The 26,901-nt window shown below is 39.9% G+C and overlaps 1 protein-coding gene across 2 annotated transcripts in view; it reads left to right on the top strand.

Moving 5' to 3' along the window:
* Positions 1-26,901, top strand: part of CNTNAP5 (contactin associated protein family member 5) — a 767,582-nt gene that overhangs the window by 496,268 nt on the left and 244,413 nt on the right. For both annotated transcript variants that reach the window (XM_044769171.2, XM_070507397.1), the window contains exon 13: positions 25,993-26,193. In XM_044769171.2, the coding sequence (XP_044625106.1) occupies positions 25,993-26,193 (201 nt within the window). The remainder of the gene's footprint in view (positions 1-25,992; positions 26,194-26,901) is intronic.

Raw genomic sequence — 26,901 nt, 5'->3', positions numbered from 1 at the left:
TTGCCCATCTGAATACAAAGGACCACACTTTTTCTTTAGAAAGTGATAGTTATATGAAATTGGATGCCATTTCATTGCATTTCCATAATACTTCATCTCTTCAAAATGCATGTATGCTAGCCGCTTCTCTACAGCTCTATAAATATAATTAGAAATTGTGTCACTGTGTTCTTTTCATAGTTGCGGTAACCTATAGCATTCAAAAACCTGGTCAGGAACTGGGTTTCTCAGTGGATCTTGCTTATTTTTAAAATGTAATTAACATACAGATCTCTGAGGATCCTTGCTGAGAATGCAGAATTCCCAGCCCCAGAAACACTAATAGGAAATGCACGTGTACTGAGTTCTCCAGGTGATTCTTGTGCAAATGATCCGTGGTCTTGCTTTACCAAATAGGAAGTGATTTGGCTGCAGAATAAGGCAAAGGAGATCAATGTCTGCTGTGGAGTGATCAGGTGTTGTCACTCAGTTCCTACCAACTTTGGGAACTGAACTGAGAGCTTACAATATCATCTCATCATCCTCATAACAAAAATCTGAAGTAAATATTTCTATCTCTATCTTACATAGAAGGAAAGAGAACACGAGAATTTCATGGCTTGCTCTAAGTAATAAATATTAGGACTAATAGTCAAGATTCAGGAAGCAAACAAAACCTCTGATGCAGTAATCATCTGTATCACTAAAACTAATTGGATACTTTGTATTGCTTATGTTTTACTTTAAACAGTACTTTTATTTTTGTCATAAAAGAAATAAATATTAATTATAGAAGGGTTAAGGACAAAAGAAAAGTATCAAGAAAATTTTAAAATCACCTATAAACCACAATCCAGAGACTGCCATTGTTAGTTTACTATTAGAATTTCCTTTGGAATTTTTTCTATGAATGTATATGTGTTTTTTCTATGAATGTATATGTTTTTTAAGTATATATTTTAAAATCATAAATTTAATAGACAACCATACACTTGTCCTTATGCCATCAAAATATATTTTGAAATTAAAATATATCCTTTAAATATAGCTTAAAATTTTTAAACACTCCAAAGTAATTTAAGTAGCATGACACAGAAGGAATGATTGCCTCAGAGTCTTGTTGACATGGAACTCTCTGCCTTTCTTTGGAAAGATTCATCTCAGGGTTTAAGTTTGCTATCTTGACCAGGATGGCTAAAGATGAAGGCTTATTTGTACTTAAAGGTTCCTGTCTTGCTGATGTGGTCCTGAAAAATCAGGACCTCTGAGTTGTGTCCCAGAGTTGATAGGCTTGATCACGCATGACTGGATATTTCTTTTAAATAAGTTTCTTTGGTCACATGCAATTGTAAAAGATATAGGTTTTTGTTTTTTTCTAAAGTATCTGTAGAAATAAAAGCAAACCTCTGTGTAGGCTGAATTATATAATTCTGACATTTAACTATTTTTTGATACATAAATATAACGATAACCAAATGCATGCTTTTCCATTTGTAAATATTAAATGTTCTTAAATATGAGCAGCTTATGAAACGAGTAAAAGTGTGATGGAGTGATCCAGGGAAGAGAGTGAGGGAGGAAGGAAGGAAGTGAGAGAGAGGGAGAGAGGAAATGAACAGAGAGAATGGAACAGGAACAGGGGCTTGGTGTGGGGAGAGGAAGACTTGTTCTGTGTTTACCTCAAGTTTTCTGAAAACACAAAGGTTACTGTTGTCCGCACTTTTCAGTAGCATTACTGGGGTATTTAAACAGAGAGAGTAAACCATCCTAGGAGGCTGGAAACTGGTGTTCTTTTCCTGTACCTTGGGCCAGTCAGCTGAGTGCTCTTGGCCTAGTCAAAAATCTCTAAAATAAGAATCTGGGGCAGGGGAACTCACATGCCTTCCTCATTTAGAATTCCCTGAGAGATCATGTGAGGTTCAACAGAAAAGGGAAGTTTCTCTTAAGAAGTCTTCAGATATCTGCAAATAGATGTCATGAGGGTGAAGAAGGAAGATTTTAGTTGTAGAAAACAGTAAATTTAAATCCCAACTGCATCTCTCTTTACAATGTACCCTGGGAAAACATTAGCGCTCCATTTATATAGGCCAGGTGGCACCTCACCCCTCCTGGGAGATTTAAGTCTGTTCAGCTCACCTTCCACAGGGTGCTCTTGGGAAGATGAGCTCCCCAAACGCTCCAGCAGCAACTGTCCCATTCATTGTAAGGTAGCGCTATCTCCACATGGGGGAAGTAGGCCAATTTATGGGAGTGATCTAAGGGTAATTGGGTTTATTGATAAAGTGGACTGAATCTAGGCCTCTACAAATTTTGACAGGATGCCATACCCAAGGCTGTGTTTTAAGTCACTTCGCCATGGGACTAGTGGGTGGGAGAGAGGGAAAGCCCAGCGTTTAGATGGAGAATTGAGTGAAGTCATGGTTGAGGGAGATAAAAGAGTTTCTGCAGGAATACACATTTGGCCTACTTTTAACATCTCTATACATGATTTACAATTCAGTTCAGCTTAATATAAATTTGTACATTTCAGGCACTGTGTGAACTGCTAAGGATACAAAATTGTGTCTGCATTAGTTTCTATGGGCTGCTATAGCAAAATTCCACAAATTGAGTGGCTTAAAAATCATCCAAGAAGTCTATTATCTCACAATTCTGGAGGCTAGAAGTCCAAAATCAAGGTACCAGCAGGACCACAGTCTCTCTGAAACCTGTAGGGAAGAATCCTTCCTTGACTTTTCCTAGCTCCTGGTGGTTTGCCTAATCCTTGGTCATTCCTAGGCTTATAGCACCAGCACTTTAATCTCTGCCCCCGCAAGAGATTCTCATCCTCCTCATAGTCACAAGTGACCTTCTCCTTTCATGTTTCTGTGCATCTGTTCCTTCTCTTCTTATAAGGACACCAGTCATATTGGATTAGGTCTCACTCTAATTGAGTATGACCTCATCTTAATTTGATTACATTTGTAAAAAACTTATTTTCAATCAAGGTCACATTCACAGGTACCAAGTGTTAGGACTTCAACGTATCTTTTTGGGGAACACAATTCAACCCATAACAATATCATTTCAGTCTCCTTCACAGGCTAATCAAGGAGAAGACACAGCAACAATTAAAATATAATATAAGGACAATGACAATGACAGGGTATGTGTAGTGTGTGTTGGGAGCCCAGAGGAGAGACACCTAACTCAGCCTCTTGTGGCGCGCAAAGACTGTTAGGCAGACAGGTTATGTCTCTAAGACCTAGACAGAGAGTAGGAGCTGGCCAGAAGAAGTGAAAGAAGGCATTGCCAGGAAGATGTCGGGAGCAAAATTCCAGGATCCCTTGAGCCTGCATATTTGTGGGAGCCACCAAACTCACCAAGATGAGTTGCTAGTTTATAACACTGAAAAACTCATGCAACTGAATGCATCGAAAAGAAAAGGATCGAATTGACTTGTGTAGAGGCAAGCAAAAACTATTGAAGGTCCATAATCTGAACTATAATTTCCCAGCAAGGAAATCTACTGTCTCAATTCCAGGGAAAAGAAGGAATGGTTTGGTCGTAGTCCATTCTGGAGCATGCTAGACTGTTTAATGGTCCCTGAATGAAAGATGAACAACTTTCTGAGCACCAGCAACAAGACACCCTTCGTATCTCATACATGGACTTTAGCACTGGTTTCCCATCTTGAGGACAGTGGATCTGTCAGACAGCTTGCTCAAATTTGGCACTGTTTACAAAAGTATGAGCATACAAAAGGAAATTATGGGAAGGAGACCATAGTAACACAGATCTAGTAACAGAGGGGTTCTTCCCACCATCAGGCTCATAGACGGAGCAGGAGGGAGTGTTGCCAGTTGGGAAGGAGGGCAGTGTGGAGAAGCTGTGCCTTGAGAGAGCTGTGACCTCCCATGTAAGAACAGCCAGCGAGGAGCTGGTGGATGACCTCAATCTCTCCTTGCTCATTCCAGCCTACTTCCTATATCGCCATTGAGCAAACCCAGCTGGAATTCAGAAAGCAAGAGCACTTGTTGATGTAGTGCTGTTAGTCAGCATTCCTGGGCACAGAGAAGGCTGCAGAAAGGTGGAAAATGCATCTGGTGGGGAAAATGGAAAATATGCATGTTAACCTGTTTAAAGAGCTGTTCTAAGAAGTACGGAGGAAATATGATCAGAATTCATCAAGGGTCAAGGATAGTGGTGAGGTAGGGGCTGTGTGTGAAAGTACAAACCATGAAAATATATGGAGCAGGGACTGTTCAACAGATTCCAACATGAAGCAGCAAGAACCTCCCCTTGCAGGTTGAAAGGGAGCAAGGTGAGGATGGATGCAAGAAACACTTACTTACTTACTGAATAAGAGACTTAGAGAGCAAGCCAACTCTAGAAGTTAAAAAATCACTCTATTGATGAATACCTGAGGAACAAGTAGACAGCTAAGAGAAACTGTGACATACTAAAATGTAATGTTTTGTTAAAAGGGACATCTGGGCACCACTACCTGGTGGTGAAAATCTCCTGGCCTGGATGTCGACAATTTCAGCCGATGTTGTGAAGTTTGTGATCATCCTTGGCTATGTCAATCTAATTGGGCAAGTAGGAAGGGATGCCTTTAAGACAACAGAAATCCTGTGGGGATTCAGAATTGTGCTGCTGGATGAAGAGGCACATAAGTTGGCTTGTAGGAAGGGTTAGATGCCTTTAGGAAGTGAAGGAGTTCTGGTCACTGGAATCAATACAGAGGAAAACAGGAGTGGAGAAAGAGCAGGGCACAGTAAGTTGTTGAAATTAGTGAACACCTGAGGTCATTGTACAGGAAGCTTGGGTTGACGAGACAGGAGAACGGAGCTTTTCAGTTGTTTCCTGCTTTCCTTGGTGCAGTGGTCAATTTTATATTTCAATTTGGCTGAGCCAAGGCACCCAGATATTTGGTCAAAGATTATCATTAATGCTTCTATGAGGATGTTTTTCAGATGAGATTAACGTTGATATCAGTGGACTTTGAGTAAACCAGATTACCCTCCAAAATATGTGTGTGCCTCGTCCAATTAGTTCAAAGCCTTAATAGAACAAAGACTGGCCTCCCTTAAGCAAGAAGAAATTCTGCTAGCAGATGGCCTTCCAACTGGAACTGCAGCTCTTTTTTGTGTCTCCAGCCTACAGTCCTACCCTGTAGATTTTGGATTTACCAAGCCTCCATAATCGTGTGAGCAGGTTCCTTAAAATAAATAATCCTCTCTCCCCCCAACCCCTACTCTCTCTCTCTCTGTATGTATATGTATGTATATTTTACATCTTCACATCTGGACAGCCCTGCATAATGAACTTGGGGTAGTTGCATTTTGAATACCTCTACTCTGTGCTTGCCTCTCATTTTCTGTGTGTATCCACCATGACACTAATCACAGTGCATTGTAACTGTCAATGTTTACTGGTGTGTTCCCACAGGACTATGAGTTTCTTAATGGAAAATGAGGGACAGCGTGCGATGAATCTCCAGATCTACTTTTACATGTACTTTAGTGAGTCTAGTATAAATGGAGCGCTGAGAAATCACAGCCAAAGTGAAGATTCATTTCTATCTTTCTCCTTTTCTCATCCCTTTTTTTTTTCCATTTCCCATAGTAATTTATCTTAGACTAAGGAGCTGTCCCATTAAGTCAGTAACAGTTTGGAACTGTGGCTACTGCCTCAATGTCCAATGTTAACTGGGCTTGAGCCATTCCTACCATTCGCAACCTCTTCTACAAATCCAGGAGTGAGAAGTGTCCATCTGTTCCTCATTGCCTCCAAGACCTTTTATTGCTATCCAGCCTCCCCGAATCCCTTCTTTTCTTCAAAGCTAGGAATTACTAGTAGGAGTAGCACATGTTTTGGAGTCACATTGGAGTTCAATTCTAGTGATGACACATTCTAGCTGCGTGACCTTTGACAAGTCATTTAGCATTTCTGGGTCTTGGTTTTCTTATCAATTCAATGGTGATGATAAAAATAGCTGCCTTTCAAGATCGATGTGGATATTAGAATATATACACAAAGTTTCTAGTCCCAAAAGCAGATGGTCCTGAAATCAGGTAACCAAATATCACTGTGTAATTATTAACCCTGCCCTCTTTCACTCTCACAGCTTGCCCAACGTAGACGTCATCTGTATGGTTATCCTAACCGTAAAAGGTAGCTATCTCTCCTTGCCAACAATAGTCTTTCCTCCCTCTGCAGGTACCAGAAGATTTCTGGGGCTCTAGGAGCCTGGAGGGAGCATTTCTGAGGAGAAACTTCCAATATCAATAAAGTAGAATTAGGAGAGTGAAGCACTTTGACAAGATTTTCCTTAGAATTTGACATTTAAACTCATTCTACTCAGTTTACATTTTGCCATTTTTAATGTTAACAGGACATCTCGTCAACATTTAAAAGATGTTTCCCAGACACACACTGCTTTTCCTCTGTGCAGTACAACTGCGTATTGATTTGCAAAAGTGTTTGTCTAGAACCGCTAACAAAAACACATTTGTTTCCTATCTTGATGGATACAATGCCAATTTCATGCATCTAGACCTGTTCAGCAATCATAAGGGCATTGCAAGGAGTTTTCAAGTAATGTTTAGTCAAATCTCTGAAGCAAAACTTGTTTTCCATTCTCAAACAGCTTATAATCCATTTGCAAACGACCTTACAAGTCTCTATATCTTATGCTCTCATTGTTATGATGCTCTGTTTCTCACTCCTTTGGCAGCAAGCTCTGCTTTCATTAAAACTCATCAAAGCTTGCATAATGGAATAGGTGGAGAAGCTGCAAATGAAGTTTCTCTAATATTCCCGCACATAATTGTGCGGTGTAATTGCAGGTAATAGATTATCATCCAAACTATTGACAGATAGAAAGAAATGTATCCATTCAATTAGGGCTAACAGTTGTCAGCCTTGCTTCCCAACGTTGGAGCAATGTCAGTGAGTTTATAGTTTCTGTACGGGCTGCACAAGGGTCTGTCAGAGTAGAGGACACAAGAGTTACCCATGACATAAGATGGAGACAACTTATGGCACATTTATTTCTCCCTGAGCTTCCTAGTATGTTGTTAACTTTTGGCAGCTTTTTTTTTTACACCAACGAGAAATAGAATTCAGCTGTTGGTGTCATGTGCACCTGTAATAAATAAAGTTCTGTCCTCCTACCTCCCATTGGCATCTCCCTGCTGATTTCTACCCCAAACACTCCTAACACACACACACACACCCCAGAAAGGAAGAACTACCTCCATTGCCCTGCCAAAGTCTTATTCAAGAACAAGCTAGGCTCAAGTTCTCAAGTTTGTTTTCATCATAATTTGGATAGCAATCATGGCAGAAGTACTTTCACCAAAAAAAAGTCACTTTATTACAGACTGCATAAAATTGCGCTGAATATCTATGGGCCACTGGGTTAGTTCAAGATGCATCCTTGTGAAGTAGCCAGAGTAATTCTTGTCTTATAAGTGTGGTAATGAGGCTAGTAAGTTATACAGGCAGGATTCCAATTATAGCCATCAGACTTAAGGCTTCTGCTCTCTCCAGTAGGCAGTGCTTCTTATCAAATAATCCTAAGGCGGGAGAGACAACCACTCCTCTGTTGCTTTGAACCCACATGCATTAGTCATCTGCTTTGGCCAGGCACCGATGAGGCACTGAGAATGTAGAAATATGGTCCCTCAAGTCCGCAGAGTTTATTTCATGTCTTTGTGGTAAAAAACAGGCGTGTCTTCAACCTTCCTCACTCTGATTCATAATTCAAACCACGGCCAGGGGGATCGTTTATAAACACAGATCTGACTGTGCCTCCACACCTTCTCCTCTACCTTTGCAAATCCCAAGCTCCTATTCATGGCTTATAATTTTTGAAGGACATGGTTGTGAGGATATATGAGTTCATATGTATTAATTAAACAATTAAACATCTTAGAACAATGCCTGGTGCTTACTACATCCTCTGAATTATTATAATTATTATAATATCTATTATAATTATTCTCTGTGGGACCACAAGCAAAGCTCTTGACCTCTGTTTCTCTGTTTCTCTCTCTGTAAATGGAAGGTGATGATAACAGCCTTTTTTCTTTTTTCTTTTTTTTTTTCTTGAGGAAGATTCGCCCTGAGCTAACTTCTGTGCCAGTCTTCCTCTATTTTGTCTGTGGGTCACCACCACAGCATGCCCACTGACGTGTGGCATAAGTCCATGCCCAGGAACTGAACCGAACCCAGGCTTCCAAAGCAGAGTGTGCCAAACTTAACCACTAGGCCATGAGGCTGGCCCTCAGATAACAGCGTTTTATGATTTGTTTGTCGTCAATTAAATGAGTTAACATTTAAAGAGTGTCAGAGAGTGACTGACACAGAGCAAGTGGTGAAGGAAACTTAGATCTTTCTCTTCTTTTCCCCTCCCTTGGAAATATGTCCACTGTCTTTATGGGCAGTCGGCTCAGCTCATCCCATGTAGGAGCCCACAAGCTGTGTCCCCTGGTAGCACAAGCATCATTTCCCAGTTGTAACTCACTCATGGGTGACATATGTGCTGTGGCTCACTAGCGGTTTAATCAGTTGGAATAATACTTGTATTGTTGCTTCTATTCCAGAGAGACAATTTGCTTTCTGTAAATGAAGTGTTTTCCAGAGAACTCTTCTGGGCTAAAGAAGAATGATAATTCAACAGCTTAGAGGAGGAAAGCTCTTTTTAGGTGTCTCACTCTCTGTTTAATATCTTATGCTGTCAGCCAAGCCGTGGTGACCACATCGGGCTTCCTGAAGGCTGGTCTCTTAGGCATATCTGGGGAGCGGATCTGCTTGTGTCAGAGGCCTGAGCTCTCAAGTGGTCTCTCTGGGCCAGCGGCAGACGGCATAATCTCCTGCTAAATTGGGCCATTAAATAAAACTACTAAGTCATAAAGCTGTAGCATTACCCTGAAATTAAAGCATTGCCACCTTTGAATTGCCAAGAATTTTAACAAGCACTTAGAGAAATTCCTTTCACACATGGGTTTAGCACAGCCAGTATACTCCAACCACAAGATGAGAGCAGAAGTCTGAGGACAAATATAGGGAGGGTGATGGCACTGCGATTTTCACACAATCATTTGCTTATTCATTCATTCACTCCCCTTTTACTAACTCACTCATGATTTATTGAATTTCATAATCACTAATGATTTCTTGAATTTGTTTATTAATCTCTCACTTTCTCATTTTTTCTCATTCCTTTACTTCTGCATTTATTTTTTCAAATGTTTAGTTAATTATGTGTTATTTATTCATTCATTGTCAGTCAGTCACTAAGTTATTCAGTTGGTCATTCAGAAATGAAGACATTAGAGTAAAATTTTGAGTAGTGTCTGAGCTAGGCCCCAAGGTTACAAAATGAATGTCTATCCTTGTCTTCGAGGAACTCATAGTTCAGAGAGGGAGACAGTCATTGTAAATAGATATGCTACATATGGTGTGGAAAACAAAATAGAATCCAATAGATGGTACAGAAATATTACAAAGGAGACAGTGCTTGAATCACGGGATACAAAGAGACAGGACTGGTGGTCACAGAAGATGTCCTTGAAGAGCTGCCTTCTGAGCTGAATTTTGTAGTAGAAACAGCTAAAATTTAATTGAGTATCTACTAGTATGAGGTGCCATGCCAGGCCCTTGGCATTCATGATATCATTCAGTTTTCCTAGCAATCATGTGAAGAAGGTATAATTCTCTCCATTGTACAGAGGAGGGCACTGAATTCTTGAGAGGCTGAGTAACTTGTCTAAGGTCTCACAAGTTGACATATGTTGGCCAGAAGTTGGAGCTGGGTCTGTGATTCCCATGCCTGGGTTCCTAGGCTGGATGATACAGAGGCTCTGAGGCCAAGAAAGACATCTGTGTCCCAACAGATACTTCCTCTGGCCTGTGCTGCCCCCCTTCCATCTGCCAGTGCCATAGTGGAAAGTTCCTCAAGGAAGTGACCCTGAAGGAAAGAAGTTTCCATTATACCCTCCCTGATCGTTATTCACCTCCCTGATTATCACTTTCCTCATCCGTAAAATGAGAAGAATCATACCCACTTTTCAAGGTTTTTCTGAATGTTAGATGAGAATTATAAAAAGCAAAAGTTCTTAAATTTTATTTCTCCAAAGAATGACCTGGGATGAATATTTAAAATGCCATTTTCTAGGCTATTCCCAGCAATGTTTATTCAGTAGGTTTTAGGACAGTAATCAGACCGTAGCGTTTTTAGCAATCACCTGAAGATACCGGACTTTGGGAAATATCTATGTAAGGTGGTTAGCACAGTGCTTAGCACTTAATGTCTCCTTCCTTATTCATCTCCCCACTTCTAAGAGGGACCTGATCAGTGACTAAAAGAGTTGCTCTTCTTAAGACCTGGATACAGGGCTTATCCTGACGCCTTCCTGATGGACCTTTCACAGCACATTTTGTTGTACATCCCTGGTGGACCCCTCCTTTTGGTGCCATGTGGATCAGTAAGCAATCCATTCAACCAGTGTTTATTGAGGCTGCCTGTGCTCAGTGCTGTACAAGCTACTGCAAACCACTGACCTCTATGCCCAAGGACCTCATATTTCGAGCTCTTGAAGCATTTTCATCTAGCCTTTCTATTTAATTCATACCATTATCCTGTGGATAATTGACAGCTATGGAATCCTGGGCAAGTTAATTTCTATGAGGCTCAATTTCCTCATCTGTATAATAAGAACAATCAGTTATTCTTACCTCAGTGGGTTGATGTGAGGATTAAATAAAATTAAGTGAGTGATGTAGCTAATACACACAGAACACTCTCTGGCATTCTCTAAGAGCTCCTGACATGGAAGTCATCATCACCCTGTACCACCATCATAGGAGGACTAGATGCCGAAGGAATTCAGAGGCAGGAGTGATCAAGAAAGGCTCCATGGGAGACATAGGGCTTGGGTTCAATGTTGAAAGATAGGTGTCCCAGGGCTAGGCAAGGAGGAGAAAAGAGAGGAAAATCTACCCTGTCGAGCTCAGTAGCATCACGGATGTGGAGATGCTATGAGCAGGCGCCCACAGGCCCTTTGCCATGTTCGAGGGCTCCTGGCTCACCTCTGTATCCTGATGCAGTGCTATCATTTGGCTGAAGACTTTTCTTGTTCAGAAAAATGAAAGAACAAGTGGGAGTCAAAGGTATCTCCCAGAAAGCTTGCTTGCGCTTGCTCACTTTTGCTCTAAGCCCAGGATTCCAGGGAAAGATGATGAATCAAAGTCAGTCTAGACATTCCAAAGAATAAAGGAGCCAAGATGTGCTAGCAGCTTGTGATGCCATGTTCTGAGAAATCAGGAAAAAGAGGAGCCATTCGTCTGGAAGCCTTTTTCCTATTTCCCTTCCCCTCATGTGGACTCAAGTCACAGGAGCACCAGTCAGCCTTGCATTGTCAGTACAGAAGTGTTTGAATACATTCTATTTATATCTATTTGTAAAGAGAAGATGGTAAGAGACATCTCCTGGTTAGACTGTCCATGGGACCGGTTTCTGCACTGGCTTTCCAGTGCTACCTATGAATATTCTGTCCAGTCTTCATGCTTTGTATCCAGTTTTGCTCTTCTGGAATATCATTCCTCACCTCGTTTTTTAGACTAAGCTCTCATTCTTTTCTCCTATGACATTCCTTTGCCTGTTAAAATTCTTTCAATTCACGTAATCAACAAATATCTACCAAATCTAGCATAGTTGTTGAAAGCTTGGGCTTGGTTTGGATCCTAGTGCTGATATTTAGTTTTATCAAGTTATGTGACTTAGGTGAGTTTCTTGGTCTCCCTGTTCTTCAGTTTCCTCTTCTGTAATTAACAAGAGAACCTATCTTTAAGGTTCTTGTGAGTTTTATATGAGATAATTGACGTAACTCATGAGAAAATTGCCTAGCATTGTATACCCCATACACGGTAACTATTATTAATTATTTTCATCGCTCTATCCCCAGAAACCCTGAATCTGGTTTCTGAGGAGGCAGTAATGAAAATAATAACTAATAACTTTTATGAGTGCACAACACCTGACACACTGAAAGCATTCATGAAAATTAATTAAATATTATTAATAAATACACTTGAAAATGGATATACTACCATGGTGTGGATGTTTGACTTTGATAATAGTTTCTATTACTTGATAGTTATTTGGCCAATTAGTCCTTAGCCATCTGTGTGTGTGTGTGTTGGTGTAACAGCATGTGTACATGAACTTGTTGGAGCACAGTAGAATAGTTCTGAGCAGTTACTACACGTGAAGTACTCTGCAAAGCACTATCTTATTTTCCTTAAAGTTTTTCTTCTAAAATGTCCAAACTTACAGAAAAGTTGAAAGTGTACCAAAATGAGCATCCATACACCTTTAACCTAAATTCTCCAAATGTTAACATTTACCACATTTGTATATTTGTGCTACCCTCATCTCTCTCTTTCCCTCTTCCTCTCTCTCTTTCTGTCTCCTCCCTCCTCCCTTCCTCTTAGTATAAAATGTTTTTTTTTTTCTCCCTGAACTATTTGAAAGTAAGTTGTGGACATACTCATATTTTAAACCTAAAGATTTTAGCTTGTATCTCCTAAGAACAACGATAGTATCCTATGTAGCCATAATATTAAAACCATACTTAAGAAAATAAACATTGATTCTAATTATCCAATATCTAGTTCATCTTGTGCCTATGATATATTTTACAACAGTGTCTGTTTTTACTTTGCAGGATTCAAGTAGTGTCCACAAGTTGGTTGGATTGTCCTTTTAGTATCTTTTAACTAGAAAAGCCCCTTGCCCCAATCCATCATTTTCTGTTTGCTTTTCATGACATTAATTTTTTTGAAGAGTACAAGCCAGTTGTTAAGCAAAATGCTCCATATTTTGGATTTTTTCTGGTAATTTCTTTGTTAGAATACTTTGGCAAGAAAACCTCATGAGTGATGTCTGTCCTCCTTAGTGCATCGCATCAGGAGGCACATGGTGCCAGTTTGTCCCATTATTGGGGATGCTCAGCTCCCTCGCTTGGCTAAAGCAGTTCTGCCAGATCTCTGCATGATGAAGGTGATAGATCATCAGTAAGTTTTCTGTGGGGTTATACGCAGACACTGTGTGAATTATCCTGTTTCCTAACCTTTACTCTCAATCTGTTAATGATTCTGACCTATATAAGTTATACTGGAATTTATAAAATGCTGTTTTTCTATTTCTATAATTCTGTCTACATTTATAGCTGTCATTCTGCGTTCTTCTCTTCAGAAGAGGTTTTTAGTTCTCACCCTGTCTCCACCTCTCTTTGTGTCACTACAAATTCATAAATTATTTCATTTTAAAATGTTATTGCTGTCATCATCATATTTGATGTTCAGATTGTCCCAAATATAGCTAGTCATGGTCCATTTAATTCTGTTTCTATGTATTTCTTATGTACTCCCATTAGAACACCTTCTTGCTTTCCAGCACAAGACTTTCCAAGATGTTACCTTGAACTTGCCCTGCCTTGACTCAGACTCAGCTTTTTTCCCAAAGAAGCCTAGTTCCTTTTGTGGCAAATGATATTTGGAAATTAAGATCTAGGTATTGTTTGCTTATTGCTTCTAGGCCCTTTCAGTGGATAGAGCTAGAAAACGTATGTGTGTGTATGTGTCTGTGTGTTTAAACTATGAGTTCGTATGGTTTCTCTAAGGCAAATCCAGCACCATTAGACATTTGCTCATCATTCTTTCTTCCATGTATCTCTCTCGTCTCTCACATTGAGAACTTGTCTTAGCAGCACCAATATATTTATTCATTTGTTCTATCCTACAATATACACAAAATATTTTCAGAATCACATCAGCAATAGCACTACTAATAACAAAGTGTAAGATTTATTTTAATTTTAATTTTTGTTCTTAGAGTATATCCGACCAAGGGTGCATAGCTCAATAGACTACTCTATTGAAAAGTTACTTGGATTAATATTTACTTATTTGTGGTTATTTTATCCATGTAATATATAGTTAGGCTTTTTTGTTTCTGTTTAATATTCCATTTTAGGGTTTACCTCTTTTCATCCTTTTGATTTAATTTTATGTTTTGACTATGTGAAACATTTGTATGTTACAAAAGTTAAAATATATAACATATACTATTTTATATATATATACATATATACGCACACAATGATTGACCAGAGATGTCTTTCTCTCACTCATAATGCCTTTCCCCGTTCTTACTCATCTCATCTAGATAACCATTTATATAAGTTTATCCTTCCTGGGTGTATTCCTATTTCTCCTTTATTCTTACACAAAATGTAGCATAGTCTTTTGCACCTTGAAACCTTGATTTTGTCACTTTACAATCTTCTGGAAATCATTCTAGATTAGTTCAGAGAGATCTTATGTGGTTTCTATTATGGCCGCATAGTATTTCACTGTGTCAATTAACTATACTGTATTCAATCAGACACCTATTAATGGATATTTTCGGGTGTTTTAGTATTCTGCTATTTGCAATAGATATCCTGGGCTGCACAGTAGAATTGCAAGAACGTATCTAAATAAACTTTCCTGTCATCTATCACTTTCCTGCTGATTTTAAGAGCTGTCATTGAAACCAGTAAAAAAATATCTTGGTAATCTGTTGAATGTTTAGTTTCGTGGTAAGTGAATACCTACTATGGGCCAGGAATTAGGCAGACAGGAATCATGAGACAGTCTTTTCCCTTGTAGTGCTTACGGTTTAGCGGGGGGGGGGTGAGTAAACAAGTTGTTGTAATAGTGCTCGAGCAAGATAAGCACAGGATGCTGGTGGAGTTAGAGAAGACCTTCCATGGGAGACGATGCTGGCACTCTGGAAACATCATTATATTGTGATGAACTCCAGAGCAGAGACATCAGCTGAAAGAAAGATGAATAATTTCACTCTCCTCTGCATTTTCTTTTTGTCAGTCACCTGCAGAACCAGAATACAAGATTCATTAAACAGAGTAAGTAGACACTCTCACATTTACAGGTGGCTTGTCTTCTTTTATGACCTGGTAAAAGGAGATGTTAATGCTGCCCTTGGGAATCTCTTCTTACGACCACCACAAGCCCTACGCAATCAGCTCACCACCTTATGGACTCCTCTGAGTTCGATTTTGGCTACTTTAGTTCTTCTAAACAAAGGAATGGGAACTACTATTTATTCTGTACTTGTCGCCCAGGTACTGGGTTACATGGTCTTAGAGTTTATCTCATTTAATCTGCATGATAAAGTGTGAGGTAGAGATCATTTATCACTTGTATTTTGAGAAAACGGAGGTTCAGAGAGGTTGAAGAGCATGTGCAGCATCACTCAGCTAGGAAGTGACAGATGGAGGAATTGAATTTAGGTCTGAGTGAGTGCCTAGCTTTTTCCTCAGTATGTACCAAAATCGTGCTCATCACAGAGATACCCCTAAAGACCTCACCACAACCTCCAATGCAGCCAAAGCCACATCCACCAGCCTCTCTGTCCTCTTCCCATCAGGGGATGGCTATGTGGAGGCTCCTTTCTCCTCTTCCCCTGCCCAGAATGCCCACAGGCTGAGATGCTCTGGCCCTCCCCTCTGCCCCACATTTATTGCTGCTGGGCTTCCAGTTTCCATGGGAACTTCTTTCCCAGAACCAGCTGTGAAGCCTTGAGCTGGGGATCCAGAGTGTCATTCAGCCTTGTACCCCTCATCCCATCGCCTTCTCAGTACCTAACATAGTGTTCTGCACACACTAGACGTTTAATAAGTTTTCCTTGAATAAGCCAGGGAACAACAAAGTGTGATACAGTGTACACGGAGTCCTTTCAAAACCACCCCTACCCAAGACCATAAAACAGATTTCCCAGGTGTCTTTGATCATGCCACCTATTTTAAAGCAAGAAAAGAGAAAAATAACCCCCCAAAAGGGTACATAAAAAGTAAAGGCTCCAGCGAAGTAGGAGAATAAATCACAGTCAAGTATGTTGCCTGGGAGTCGTAAAGTGTGGCCCACGCAGGCAGGTGGAAGAGTGGTAATGGCTGGGAGCCGGCCTCCCGTGCCGCCTGCTGAAGTGTCTGCACTCTGGCTAATGCATCGTGCACGGTGGCCACACCAGGAGCCATAAACCAGTAATGCTCCCTCCCCCAAACGGCAGAAGCCCAGACGCTAAAAGCTGCCTCATCTGCAGTGGTTTAGCAAGGCACGATGGATTTTCACGTAGGCAGCTGAGAGTTCCACAGGGAGGGAAAGCTGCTCCTGCGGGAATTCTGAAGCCTTTTAAAGGAGTTGAAAATCATCATTTTACACCATTTGTCTCCCTTCCCTTTAAAGGTTTAGGGGAAGGTGGCATTGACGCCCTCGGCTCAGGTTCCCATAATTGTTTCTAATAATGAGATGATCCCTTCTAAGACTCTCTGAATTGCTTCATCAGAATGGATTTCAGTTCAACTTTGATTAGAGTCAGGTACCCTTAGCCAGGCTCTGTGCTGAGTTCAACGTCACTGCCCAGTGGATTGTAGCCAGTTCACAGCTGAGGAGACTGAGGCTTGGAGGTTGTGTGTGTCTGCCATCTTCAGGAATCTAGTCAGTGGCACAGCTGACACTGGCAATCAGGACTCCTGACCTCAAAGCCCTTGCTTTCCTCCATAACATCTGCCTCCGTTAACCACAGAAGCCTTTCCAAGCTGACATTTACTCAGCAGTCATTGCCTGTTATTTAAATAGGGAGATAAAGTACAACCATATGAAAAATTAAATAACTATCAATGCAAAATGACAAGAGACGTCACTGGGCTGTACATGCAAAGATGGCAAATGAGTAGTAGAGACAGTGCTTTGAGGATTACTTAAACTGTCTTTACCCTTGGCATAGAAAATTCACTGTCAACATAGATAACTGTACCAGAAGTGACCCCAGGGACCTTAATATAGACTTGCTTTATTACAATAGGAGTGTAAGTGAATTGGCACACTTTTTGAAAGACTATAAGCAGCTCCCCACAGTGATTTAAGTTCAATTAAGCTGGGTATTGACAATCTGTAGACTTGCCTTCTTTCCAAGCATTGTGATAGAAAAATTGCAGTTTTTTCTGGCTCTGTAGAGAGACAGATATGTGTGGAGAATGAAGTCTTATTAATCAGAGTTATTTCTTGTCTCTCTTTTTTCACTTTCCTTTTGTTTGTTCTTTCTTCTGTGTGGTAATTTCCATGGTAACAGATGGAACAGCTTATAGCATCTGTAATTACTATTATTAATAATAATAGTGATCATCACAGTAATAATACCAATCACATAGAATGAGAGAAAAAATATGAAATAAAATTAAACTGTGGCTCTGTGTATAAACAATTTACAGTTTCTGAAATGAGAAAAAGAGGAACCAGGCAGATCCCCTAAAGACCCAGGACGAGGATTCATAGAGAGCTTTCCTGTGGTGACAACCTGGGAAAGATTTCATAAAAGAGATAATGATAAAGAATGTTCCAGAATATCCCACCATGACTACTCTGTCAGCACTTTGTGATATCTCTTTTTTTCCTTTTTGTTGATGTTGTTGTTGAGTGTGTATGTGTGCTGATCTTATAACCTGAAACTTTTACATTTGGACCATTATATAACACGCATAGACGAGCTGCTTTGCAAATGCTAGAACAGAAAACCTGGCAGAATACAAATGCTGGTGGGTTAACTAATATACTCACTTGACAAAGATTTCCTGCAGTCCCACAAGGTGCTCAATGCTAGTCTACGCTCTTGTGGTCTAAGGATGAAAGACCTGTGTTGACCTGTGCATTCTCAAGAAAAAGAGTGCACAGTCAACACTGGACAGGCTTCCCTAACACCACCCCAACCCTACCCCAGAAGATCTCTGGGCAGCTCCACTGACTCTTAATCTCAAGAGCATGTCTAACAGCATGAGACATTTGTCATTCTTGGGTACACAACTTTTTCCCCAGAAACATGGCACACTTTTGGAGGAGTTAGGCAGTATGCTATCCTCCTGCATGTGCACTCTGGTGGCTAGCAGAGCACAACTGGTCACATATTTCAACACAAGAATTAATGATACATTTTACACCCAGAGAGATCTCATAGTTTTATGGAGAGATAGACTTAAAAGCTAAATTCACAATACAATTTTGGAAGTCCTTTACTAGCCTACATAAGAACACATTGTTATGTCTGTGAAATGATATTTCGGAACTTCATCACACATGCTCTTTAATGACCTATGGCCTGTAACTCCTTTATGCTTAGAGATGGCGTAATGGTGCTGTGGGTCTGGGTAGTGAGATCATTCACACTCACACCAGTACATTGGGTTGAATGCTGCTTTTAAAAATCAAATATTTTATTTCTTGTTTTTTTTTTATTTTTTTTTTATTAATGTTATGATAGATTACAACCTTGTGAGATTTCAGTTGTACATTTTTGTTAGTCATGTTGTGGGTACACCACTTCCCCCTCTGTGCCCTCCCCCCACCCCCCCTTTTCCCTGGTAACCACCGATCAGATCTCCTTATCAATATACTAACTTCCACCTATGAGTGGAGTCATATAGAGTTCGTCTTTCTCTGACTGGCTTATTTTGCTTAACATAATACCCTCGAGGTCCATCCACGTTGTTGTGAATGGGCCAATTTTGTCTTTTTTTATGGCTGAGTAGTATTCCATTGTGTATATATACCACATCTTCTTTATCCAATCATCAGTTTCTGGGCATGTAGGCTGGTTCCACGTCTTGGCTATTGTAAATAATGCTGCGATGAACATAGGGGTGCAACGGACTCTTGAGATTTCTGATATCAGGTTCTTAGGATAGATACCCAGTAATGGGATGGCTGGGTCATAGGGTATTTCTATTTTTAACTTTTTGAGAAATCTCCATACTGTTTTCCATAGTGGCTGTACCAGTTTGCTTTCCCACCAACAGTGTATGAGGGTTCCTTTTTCTCCACAACCTCTCCAACATTTGTCACTCTTGGTTTTGGATGTTTTGGCCAATCTAACTGGTGTAAGGTGATATCTTAGTGTAGTTTTGATTTGCATTTCCCTGATGATTAGCGATGATGAACATCTTTTCATGTGTCTATTGGCCATATTCATATCTTCTTTTGAGAAATGTCTGTTCATGTCCTCTGCCCATTTTTTGATCGGGTTGTTTCTTTTTTTGTTGTTAAGCAGTGTGAGTTCTTTGTATATTATGGAGATTAACCCTTTGTCGGATAAGTGGCTTGTAAATATTTTTTCCCAATTAGTGAGCTGTTTTTTTGTTTCAATCCTGTTTTCCCTTGCCTTGAAGAAGCTCTTTAGTCTGATGAAGTCCCATTTGTTTATTCTTTCTATTGTTTCCCTCAACTGAGGAGTTACAGTGTCCGAAAAGATTCTTTTGAAACTGATGTCAAAGAGTGTACTGCCTATATTCTCTTCCAAAAGACTTATTGTCTCAGGCCTGATCTTTAGGTCTTTGATCCATTTTGAGTTTATTTTGGTGTGTGGTGAAAAAGACTGGTCAATTTTCAATCTTTTGCATGTGGCTGTCCAGTTTTCCCAGCACCATTTGTTGAAGAGACTTTCTTTTCTCCATTGTAGGCCCTCTGCTCCTTTGTCGAAGATTAGCTGTCCATAGTATTTCTTGGTTTTTTTGAGATATGATTGACATATTATGTTGTGTAAGTTTAAGTTGGGTGATGTATTGATTTATATATTTATACATTGCAATATGATTACCATGGTAGCATTAGCTAACACCTCTATCACATCACATATATATCTTTTTGTGTGTGTGTGGTAAGAACAATTAAGATCTAGTCTCTTAGCAATTTTGAAGTTTCTAATACAGTATTGCTGACTATAATCACTATGCTATGGATTAGATCTCTAGAAGTTACTTAGCAGTTAGAAGTTTGTACCCTTCAAAAACCTCTCTCCATTTCCCCCACTGCTATAGTAATTAAAATAGTATGGTACTGACATAAAAATAGCCACATATCCCAATGTAACAGAATAGAGAGCTGAGCAATAACCCCCTACATATATGGTCAATTGATATTTGACGAGGGAGCCACGAACACTCAATGGGTAAAGGCTAGACTGTTAGCAATGGTATTGGGAAAACTGGATAACCACATGCAGAAAAGTGATATTGGACCTCTGTCTTATACCACTCACAAAAATTAACTCTCAGTAAATTAAAGACTTCAACATAAGACATGATACCATAAACGTCTAGAAGAAAACATAGGGAAGAGCCTCTTTGACATTGGTCTTGGCAATGACTTTTTGGCTACAACACCAAAGACACAAGCAACAAAAGTAAAAATCAACAAATGGGACTACATCAAAGTAAAAAGCTTTTGCACAGCAAAATAATCAACAAAATGTAAAAGCAATCTACAGAGTGGGAGAAAATATTTGCAAACTATATATCTGTTGAAAAAGTGAATGTCTTAAATATATAATAACTTTTACTTTAGCCAGCCCTGGGGGTCTAGTGGTTAAGATTCAGCCCTCTCACCGCCTCAGCCCAGGTTCATTTCTTGGTCAGGAAATCATACCACCTGTCTGTCAGTTGTTATACTGTGGCAGCTTCACGTTGCTGTGATGCTGAAAGCTATGCCACCAGTATTTCAAATGCCAGCAGGGTCACCCATGGTGGACAGTTTTCAGCGGAGCTTTCAGACTAAGACAGACTAGGAAGAAGGACCTGGCCACCCACTTCTGAAAAATTGGCCATGAAAACGCTATGAATAGCACAGCAGCCTTGTCTGATAGAGCACCAGAAGGTGAGAGGATGGTGCAAAATGACTAGACAGAGTTCTGCTCTGCTGTCCACAGGGTCGCTAGGAGTCAGAATCCACTCGAGATCACTCACAACAAGACTGTTATTTTTGGATCCTTAGTGAAGTGAATAGATTCCTGCCACTTCAAAAATCTCCAAATGCAATCCTCTCTTAAGCAGAGAATTTGTCACAGTACCTCCATGCATGTATTCCTTTGAGCGAGTTAGAAAGATGGGGCTCTGTTTCTCATCATGGGAGTGAATGGTGGTATACAGTAGAAGAAATTATAGAGAATGAACTGGGTAGCAAACGGAGGTATCAAGGGCAATGATTTTCCAGGGTTTTAGGTCCATGAGGACTAAACAAATTCTGCTGAAGAAATTTCAGGAAATGCAAGGGACACAAATAAATATAGAGACACATGAGGCTTTTCTAGAGTGAAAAGATAATTGAATAAGGGGGTAGTAATTTATTATCTGGAGTAGCAGCTCTATTACAAGAAAGGGCAGTCCATCCTGCTTTAACCTCATTTGCCGGATGAGCTGCCTGCCCCGGCTTTCTAAGGAATGAATCCCAGTCCTGACTCTAATGCTAGAGAAAAGTTCTAATGTAGAGATTCTTTATTCTTTTTCATGCCAGACAACCTGTTCGGTGTTCACACAAAACACGATGCTGAGTCATTATAAAGTTATCATGGATGAAAAGGTTGATACTAATATCCCCATTTTTCACTGAGGAAGATTCAGAGACTAACTTGCCCACAGTCTCACTACTGCCACATAGCAGAACACAGATGCCAATCAGATAGGCTTGTTTCTAAAGCCCAGCTGTCTTGTGGTGCCTTGGAGCCCTAGATGCACCTCTAGAGACTAGAACCTAGAACATGTGTCCTGTGGTGGAGGGTCTGGGGCTGGAGAAAGGCAGCAGAGGGGGAAGTTTGGAGCCTGGTGGATTTTATGATGCTTTTCTGCTCATAGCATTCAGATGATTTACCACTCAGTTCCTGCATGAAACTGGACCTACCTGAGTTATAGGGAAAGCTCTGTAGGTTTCTTTGAGTGGGAGTTCAAATTCACAGAACTGCAGGAGGAGAGCATTTCCTGTTCTGGGTCTTTTGAAGCTGTTTTTTTCCCCCATGGATCTGTGGTGGGAGGGCCAGGCTCAGTGTGTCTCCCTTTTAGGTGTCTCGTGGGTCCTACTTGATGCTCTGGGCAAGAACCCCGTGAACACAAGCTACTTTGAGAACTACCAGAGGCCAGTTGCACTTCTCCTTCTCCTTGATGCTGTTGTTAATAATACAGTACTCCCCCCCTTATTTGAGGGGATATGTTTCAAGACACACACTAGATACCTGAAACCACAGATAATACTGAACCTTATATATGCTATGTTTTTTCCTATACATACACATTTGGGGTGCGACAGCAAAACTAGCACGAATTTCTTTTTTTTTCTTCACTATTTTATAGATGAAAGATTCCTTCTTTCCATAGATTTTAGTGACCTCAGCATGTGATTTTTGTCTTTCCTTGTAAGTTGAAAACTTCCAGTTTTTCATGTAAAGGAAGCACATCACAGCTTCTCTTTGGCGTCTCCAAATCGCCTGCATCCCTACTCTTGTGCTTTTGGGCCATTATTAAGTAAAAGAAGCATTACTTGAGCACAAGCACTGCGATACCATGACTGTGGATCTCATAACTGAGATGGCTGCTAAATGACTAATTGGCAGGTAGCATATCCAGCGTGGACAAAGGAATGATTCACATACCAAGCAGAACAAAGCAGGACATCGTGAGATTTCAGAATTGCATGCAATTTAAAACTTATGCATTGCTTATTTCTGGAATTTTCCATTTAATATTTTTGGATTGTGGTTGACTGAGAGTAACTAAAACTATGGAAAGCAAAACCACAGTTAAGGGAGACTCCTGTATCAGCATCTGATATCTGGAAGCTCCTTGAGATAGAGCTGATATATTACTTTATATAATAGGTACACACAGATTTCTATGAAATGCTCAGTAATTTGGTTAATAATAGACCTTCTCACACAAATCCCCTTACTTAATCTTTACAACCATCCTGTACAGTGGCATCATTGCTGCCTTTCAAATCTTACTCATGAGGAAACTGAACTTTAGAGAAGTAATGATTTGACCAAAGTTGCATAACCAGTAACTATTGAACTGGCAAACAAATCCAAATTTTCTGACTCCAGAGCCCAAATGGTGTCCACTAATCTCCACCTGCCCATTGACTAAATTGACCATTTTGACCATTTAGCTTCCTGGGTCCAGTTTTAGTTAAAGCATGTGTGGGTCCATGGACAGATGTACCCCATCTTCCTAAAAGACTGTTCAAAATACATCTTAGTTGTTTAAAAATGCTTCAGAGCAAACCTTCACTTAGACTTTCCAGCTAAAACCACTTGTCTCCACCTTAGACCAGGCATCAGGAACATCAGCCCCCAAACTGATTCTAGTGCGTGGCATTGACCCTGGCCTTTAATATTTTGTGAGGGTTTAGGGCTTAATCTGCTCTGCCACCCATGAAGCAGAAGGAAAATCCAATTACCTCCTTGTTTTTAGTCTTCGTGCTGCTGTCTCCGAGAAGAGATATAATCAGAGAACAAAGGGCATCTTTGAAAGGAAAGCCAGCTAAGAAGCTCTAGGTTTCAAGTAATCATCTCTCCTCGCGTCGCTCATACTGTGTTTGCAGTGAGGGCTTGTGATGTCTGTTAAGTGAATTGTGGGGAGCACTTTGGAGCTCTTAATTATTCCTCTGTATCTTCTGTATATTGCATATACCAAAAAGTGCCAATGGCTGAATTATTAAAACTTCAATTCACCCTCAGGGTCCAGAAGGCGAGGTTGGCAATATTAGTGGCTTTAAGACGAAGGATTGTCTCTCTGACACAGCTTCCTTTTCCATCTTGCCAAAAATAGAATATGCTCTTTGCAAAATGGGTCAATGAATAAGCAAATCAATTAGTGAATGTAGGAACAATCAGATGAATGGATATATGGATATGAAAAGCTGTTTACAATCAGAGGGAAATACAAATTCACATGATTTAAGGGTGCTATATGGACCACTTTTGAAATCAGACAGATTGAACACATTGAGACTAGGGACCAGTTTACTTTCTCTCCCTGAGCCTTTATATGTCTATATATCTATATCTATATCTGTATCTATATCTAGATTCATGTCTACCATGGTGGATTCTTATGAATACTGGAGATAATGTATGTAAAATGTCCTAGTATGAACATAGCATCTATAATTTAGATTAGACATCATTTTCCTTCTCTTCTTCTAAGCACCATGGACTGTTTCTAAGCACCATGACTGTTTAAAAACTGTCAGTCTTTATTTCTGCCTCTACAGTATTGCATTATTGAACAATTACTTTTCTTTGGGTTATTTTATCAGTTTTTGTCTATATGAGCATCAACATTTTTAGAGTTTTGGGTTAACTATTTATGTAACATTATTATTTTTACCCATATGAATCACGTTCTATTTTTGCTAGCAAAGTCAAAATCCAATAACCTTCATTCTTATTTGTTTTCTAGACTTTATAGAAGATACAATTCTGCCTCAATTAAATATTGGAGACTTGGGTTATCAGTGGGCTGTTTTAGGAAACAGTCTTAAGATGAATCAGAATATTGAGCAAAGTTTAATTTTATGCTGAAAGAAATATTTCCTTTTTTAGAGTTGGAAAATACTCTAGAGATAATTGAAACAAACTCTCTTTCTCTTCCTTTTCATATATTAAAACTGAAGTGCAGGGCAATGAAGTTACTTATTCCAAGTCATACACAGAGTTAGCGTAGAGAAAGTGTTAAAACTGGGAGTCCTGGTTGCCGGTTCTTTTCTGGTTCAGTTAAATCATACCAACAGCCATGCTTCCTAATAGTACTAATTAATAATAATGGTTACTTCCAGTATATCTGCTCATCATTACTGTCTAATAGAAATGCCTTGGGTTGTTTCTTTACTTCCTAGATCTTCGTTTCCTCATTTGTAAAACTAAGAGGGTGAGGGAAGAAGGAAACCATGTGATGTCTATGCTAGATTCTTTTCCAGCTCTCAGAATTTATGAAGAGTAATGATGTTATTATGTGGGCAAGATTCTCAGAGACAAAAGCTTTTCAATTCTTCCTATTTCCTCTTTTGCTTTATTTGTGACTATGTTCAGAATTAAATTCTATCTCCAATTGCAGTAAATATTTTAGTCTAGGTTATTATTACAGAATGTCTAATACATATGTCCCAGATAGTGCTTTGCAACTTTATATTTTTGGTTGCTATTCCATATTAACAGTCCTACTGGTATTGCTGTCTTTTTTTTTTTTCCACTGACGATAAAACTGAGTCCCAGAAAAGAGAAGTGACTTGTCCAAGCTTGTTGTTGGCAGAAATAGGTTTCAAATATGAGTCTCTGAAGCTCTACAACTCAAATTCCTCTCCTTTTTTCTCACCTTTCATTCTTACCAGTAGTAGGTAAAACCTACCCTGATTTAAAGGTCTTCATCTCCGTGGGTTCTTTTATTCTAAATGTCTTAAAATACTTTTGGCAAATAGAGGTAACATGGAGAATAAATAATAAAGAACAGCAATGAAATGCCTTACATGTACAGTGTGCATTGCACTATCTCATTCTTGTTAATGATGTATATTTTACAGACACTTTCTGTGTATCAGTCTTATTTGCAATGTGGTATTTATGGTTCTCTGAGACAATTATTTACACTAGTGTTTTCTCTTTCTAAGAAGTGTGTGTCAGTAGCTGGAAGTATGGATTTTGGAGTCAAACATCCTGGGTTCCAATTCTTAGTCACTAACTAACTGCATACCCTTGAGTAAGCAGCCTAATTCTCCTCATTCACTTTTCCCTCATTTCTGACATGGCAGTATTGACTCCCTTCTGATTTAGGTAATATCAGTTTAAAATGAGAAATGCTTAGCATAAAGCCTGTGGAGTAAAGGTTCCACACATTTAGCTCTTAAGATCATTAACCCTCATCTAACTCTGGGTGGAGCTTTATGAGAAACAAAAATTCTCTGGTCAAATTCTTTGCATGAGTAGAGCAATCAGCTGGCAATAAATGGTTGCATGTTGAGCCACCCATCACACTGGTTGCACGATCTGATTTTCCTTTATTTTCAGCTTTATTGTGGTATATAAGTATGATCCTCCTTTGATCTTCCTTCTAACGTCTCCTTCCTTGGGTTGTGTTGTTTGGGCAGAGGACAAGATCTGGACCTCAGTGCAGCACAACAACACAGAGCTGACGCACGTGCGGGGCACGGACCCTGAAAATCCCTACACCATGACCTTGGACTATGGTAGCAGCATAGAGCAGCTGGAGGCTGTGATTGATGGCTCGGAGCACTGTGAGCAGGAGGTGGCCTACCACTGCAGGAAGTCCCGCCTGCTCAACACGCCAGGTAAGGCTCACCCCTGCCCCTCTGCATGGGCCACACAGGGTGACCACAGTGACAAATGGTCCCTGCAAACCCAGAATATTGAGGAGAGGGGTGTTTGTCAACAAGGGGGCTTAGTGTTCATAGTGTTCATAGTGTTCACTGTGCCATGGAGAGAAATGCTGCTAGAAGAGCACTTGTGTTGCACACGTTCTGGCTCTGATACCCAGGGTTTGACCTACAGGGAGTCTGTAGCCTCTCGAGATTTTCCCCTCGTCTTCAAAAATGGAATGATGGCAATACCCATCCTGCCACAGTTGTGAGAATGAGAAGTTTTTTGAGAGCAATGGCACTTGTAAGAGCACTTGAGCTAGATATAGAAAGTGCAGAGGTGGGAAATGAGACTTTTGGCAGAGGGAATAGCATTTGAGAAAGCACAAAGGATCTTGGCAGATTCGCCAAAGAGCATTGAGTCATGTCTGAGGTAAAAGGTGCATAGGGAAACATCATTAGACAAGGAGGCCAGCAGGGCAGCCAGGCATTGTCCTGTACCAATGTTACCTGAGCAGTGCAGGCCTTAATGGAAATGACTCTTTTTTTTAAAATAAAGTTTACTTTTAGAAAACAATTGGATTAATGCTATTTATTTATTTTTTCCTATGGTTATTTTTTAGAGTGAACGGTTGATTTGGTTATTAACATACTTGCATAAAAAAATTCTAAGATTGCTTA

Source organism: Equus asinus, chromosome 4 (assembly GCF_041296235.1).
Source record: "Equus asinus isolate D_3611 breed Donkey chromosome 4, EquAss-T2T_v2, whole genome shotgun sequence".
Lineage (NCBI taxonomy): Eukaryota > Metazoa > Chordata > Mammalia > Perissodactyla > Equidae > Equus > Equus asinus.
This window is presented reverse-complemented; position numbering and strand designations above follow the sequence as displayed.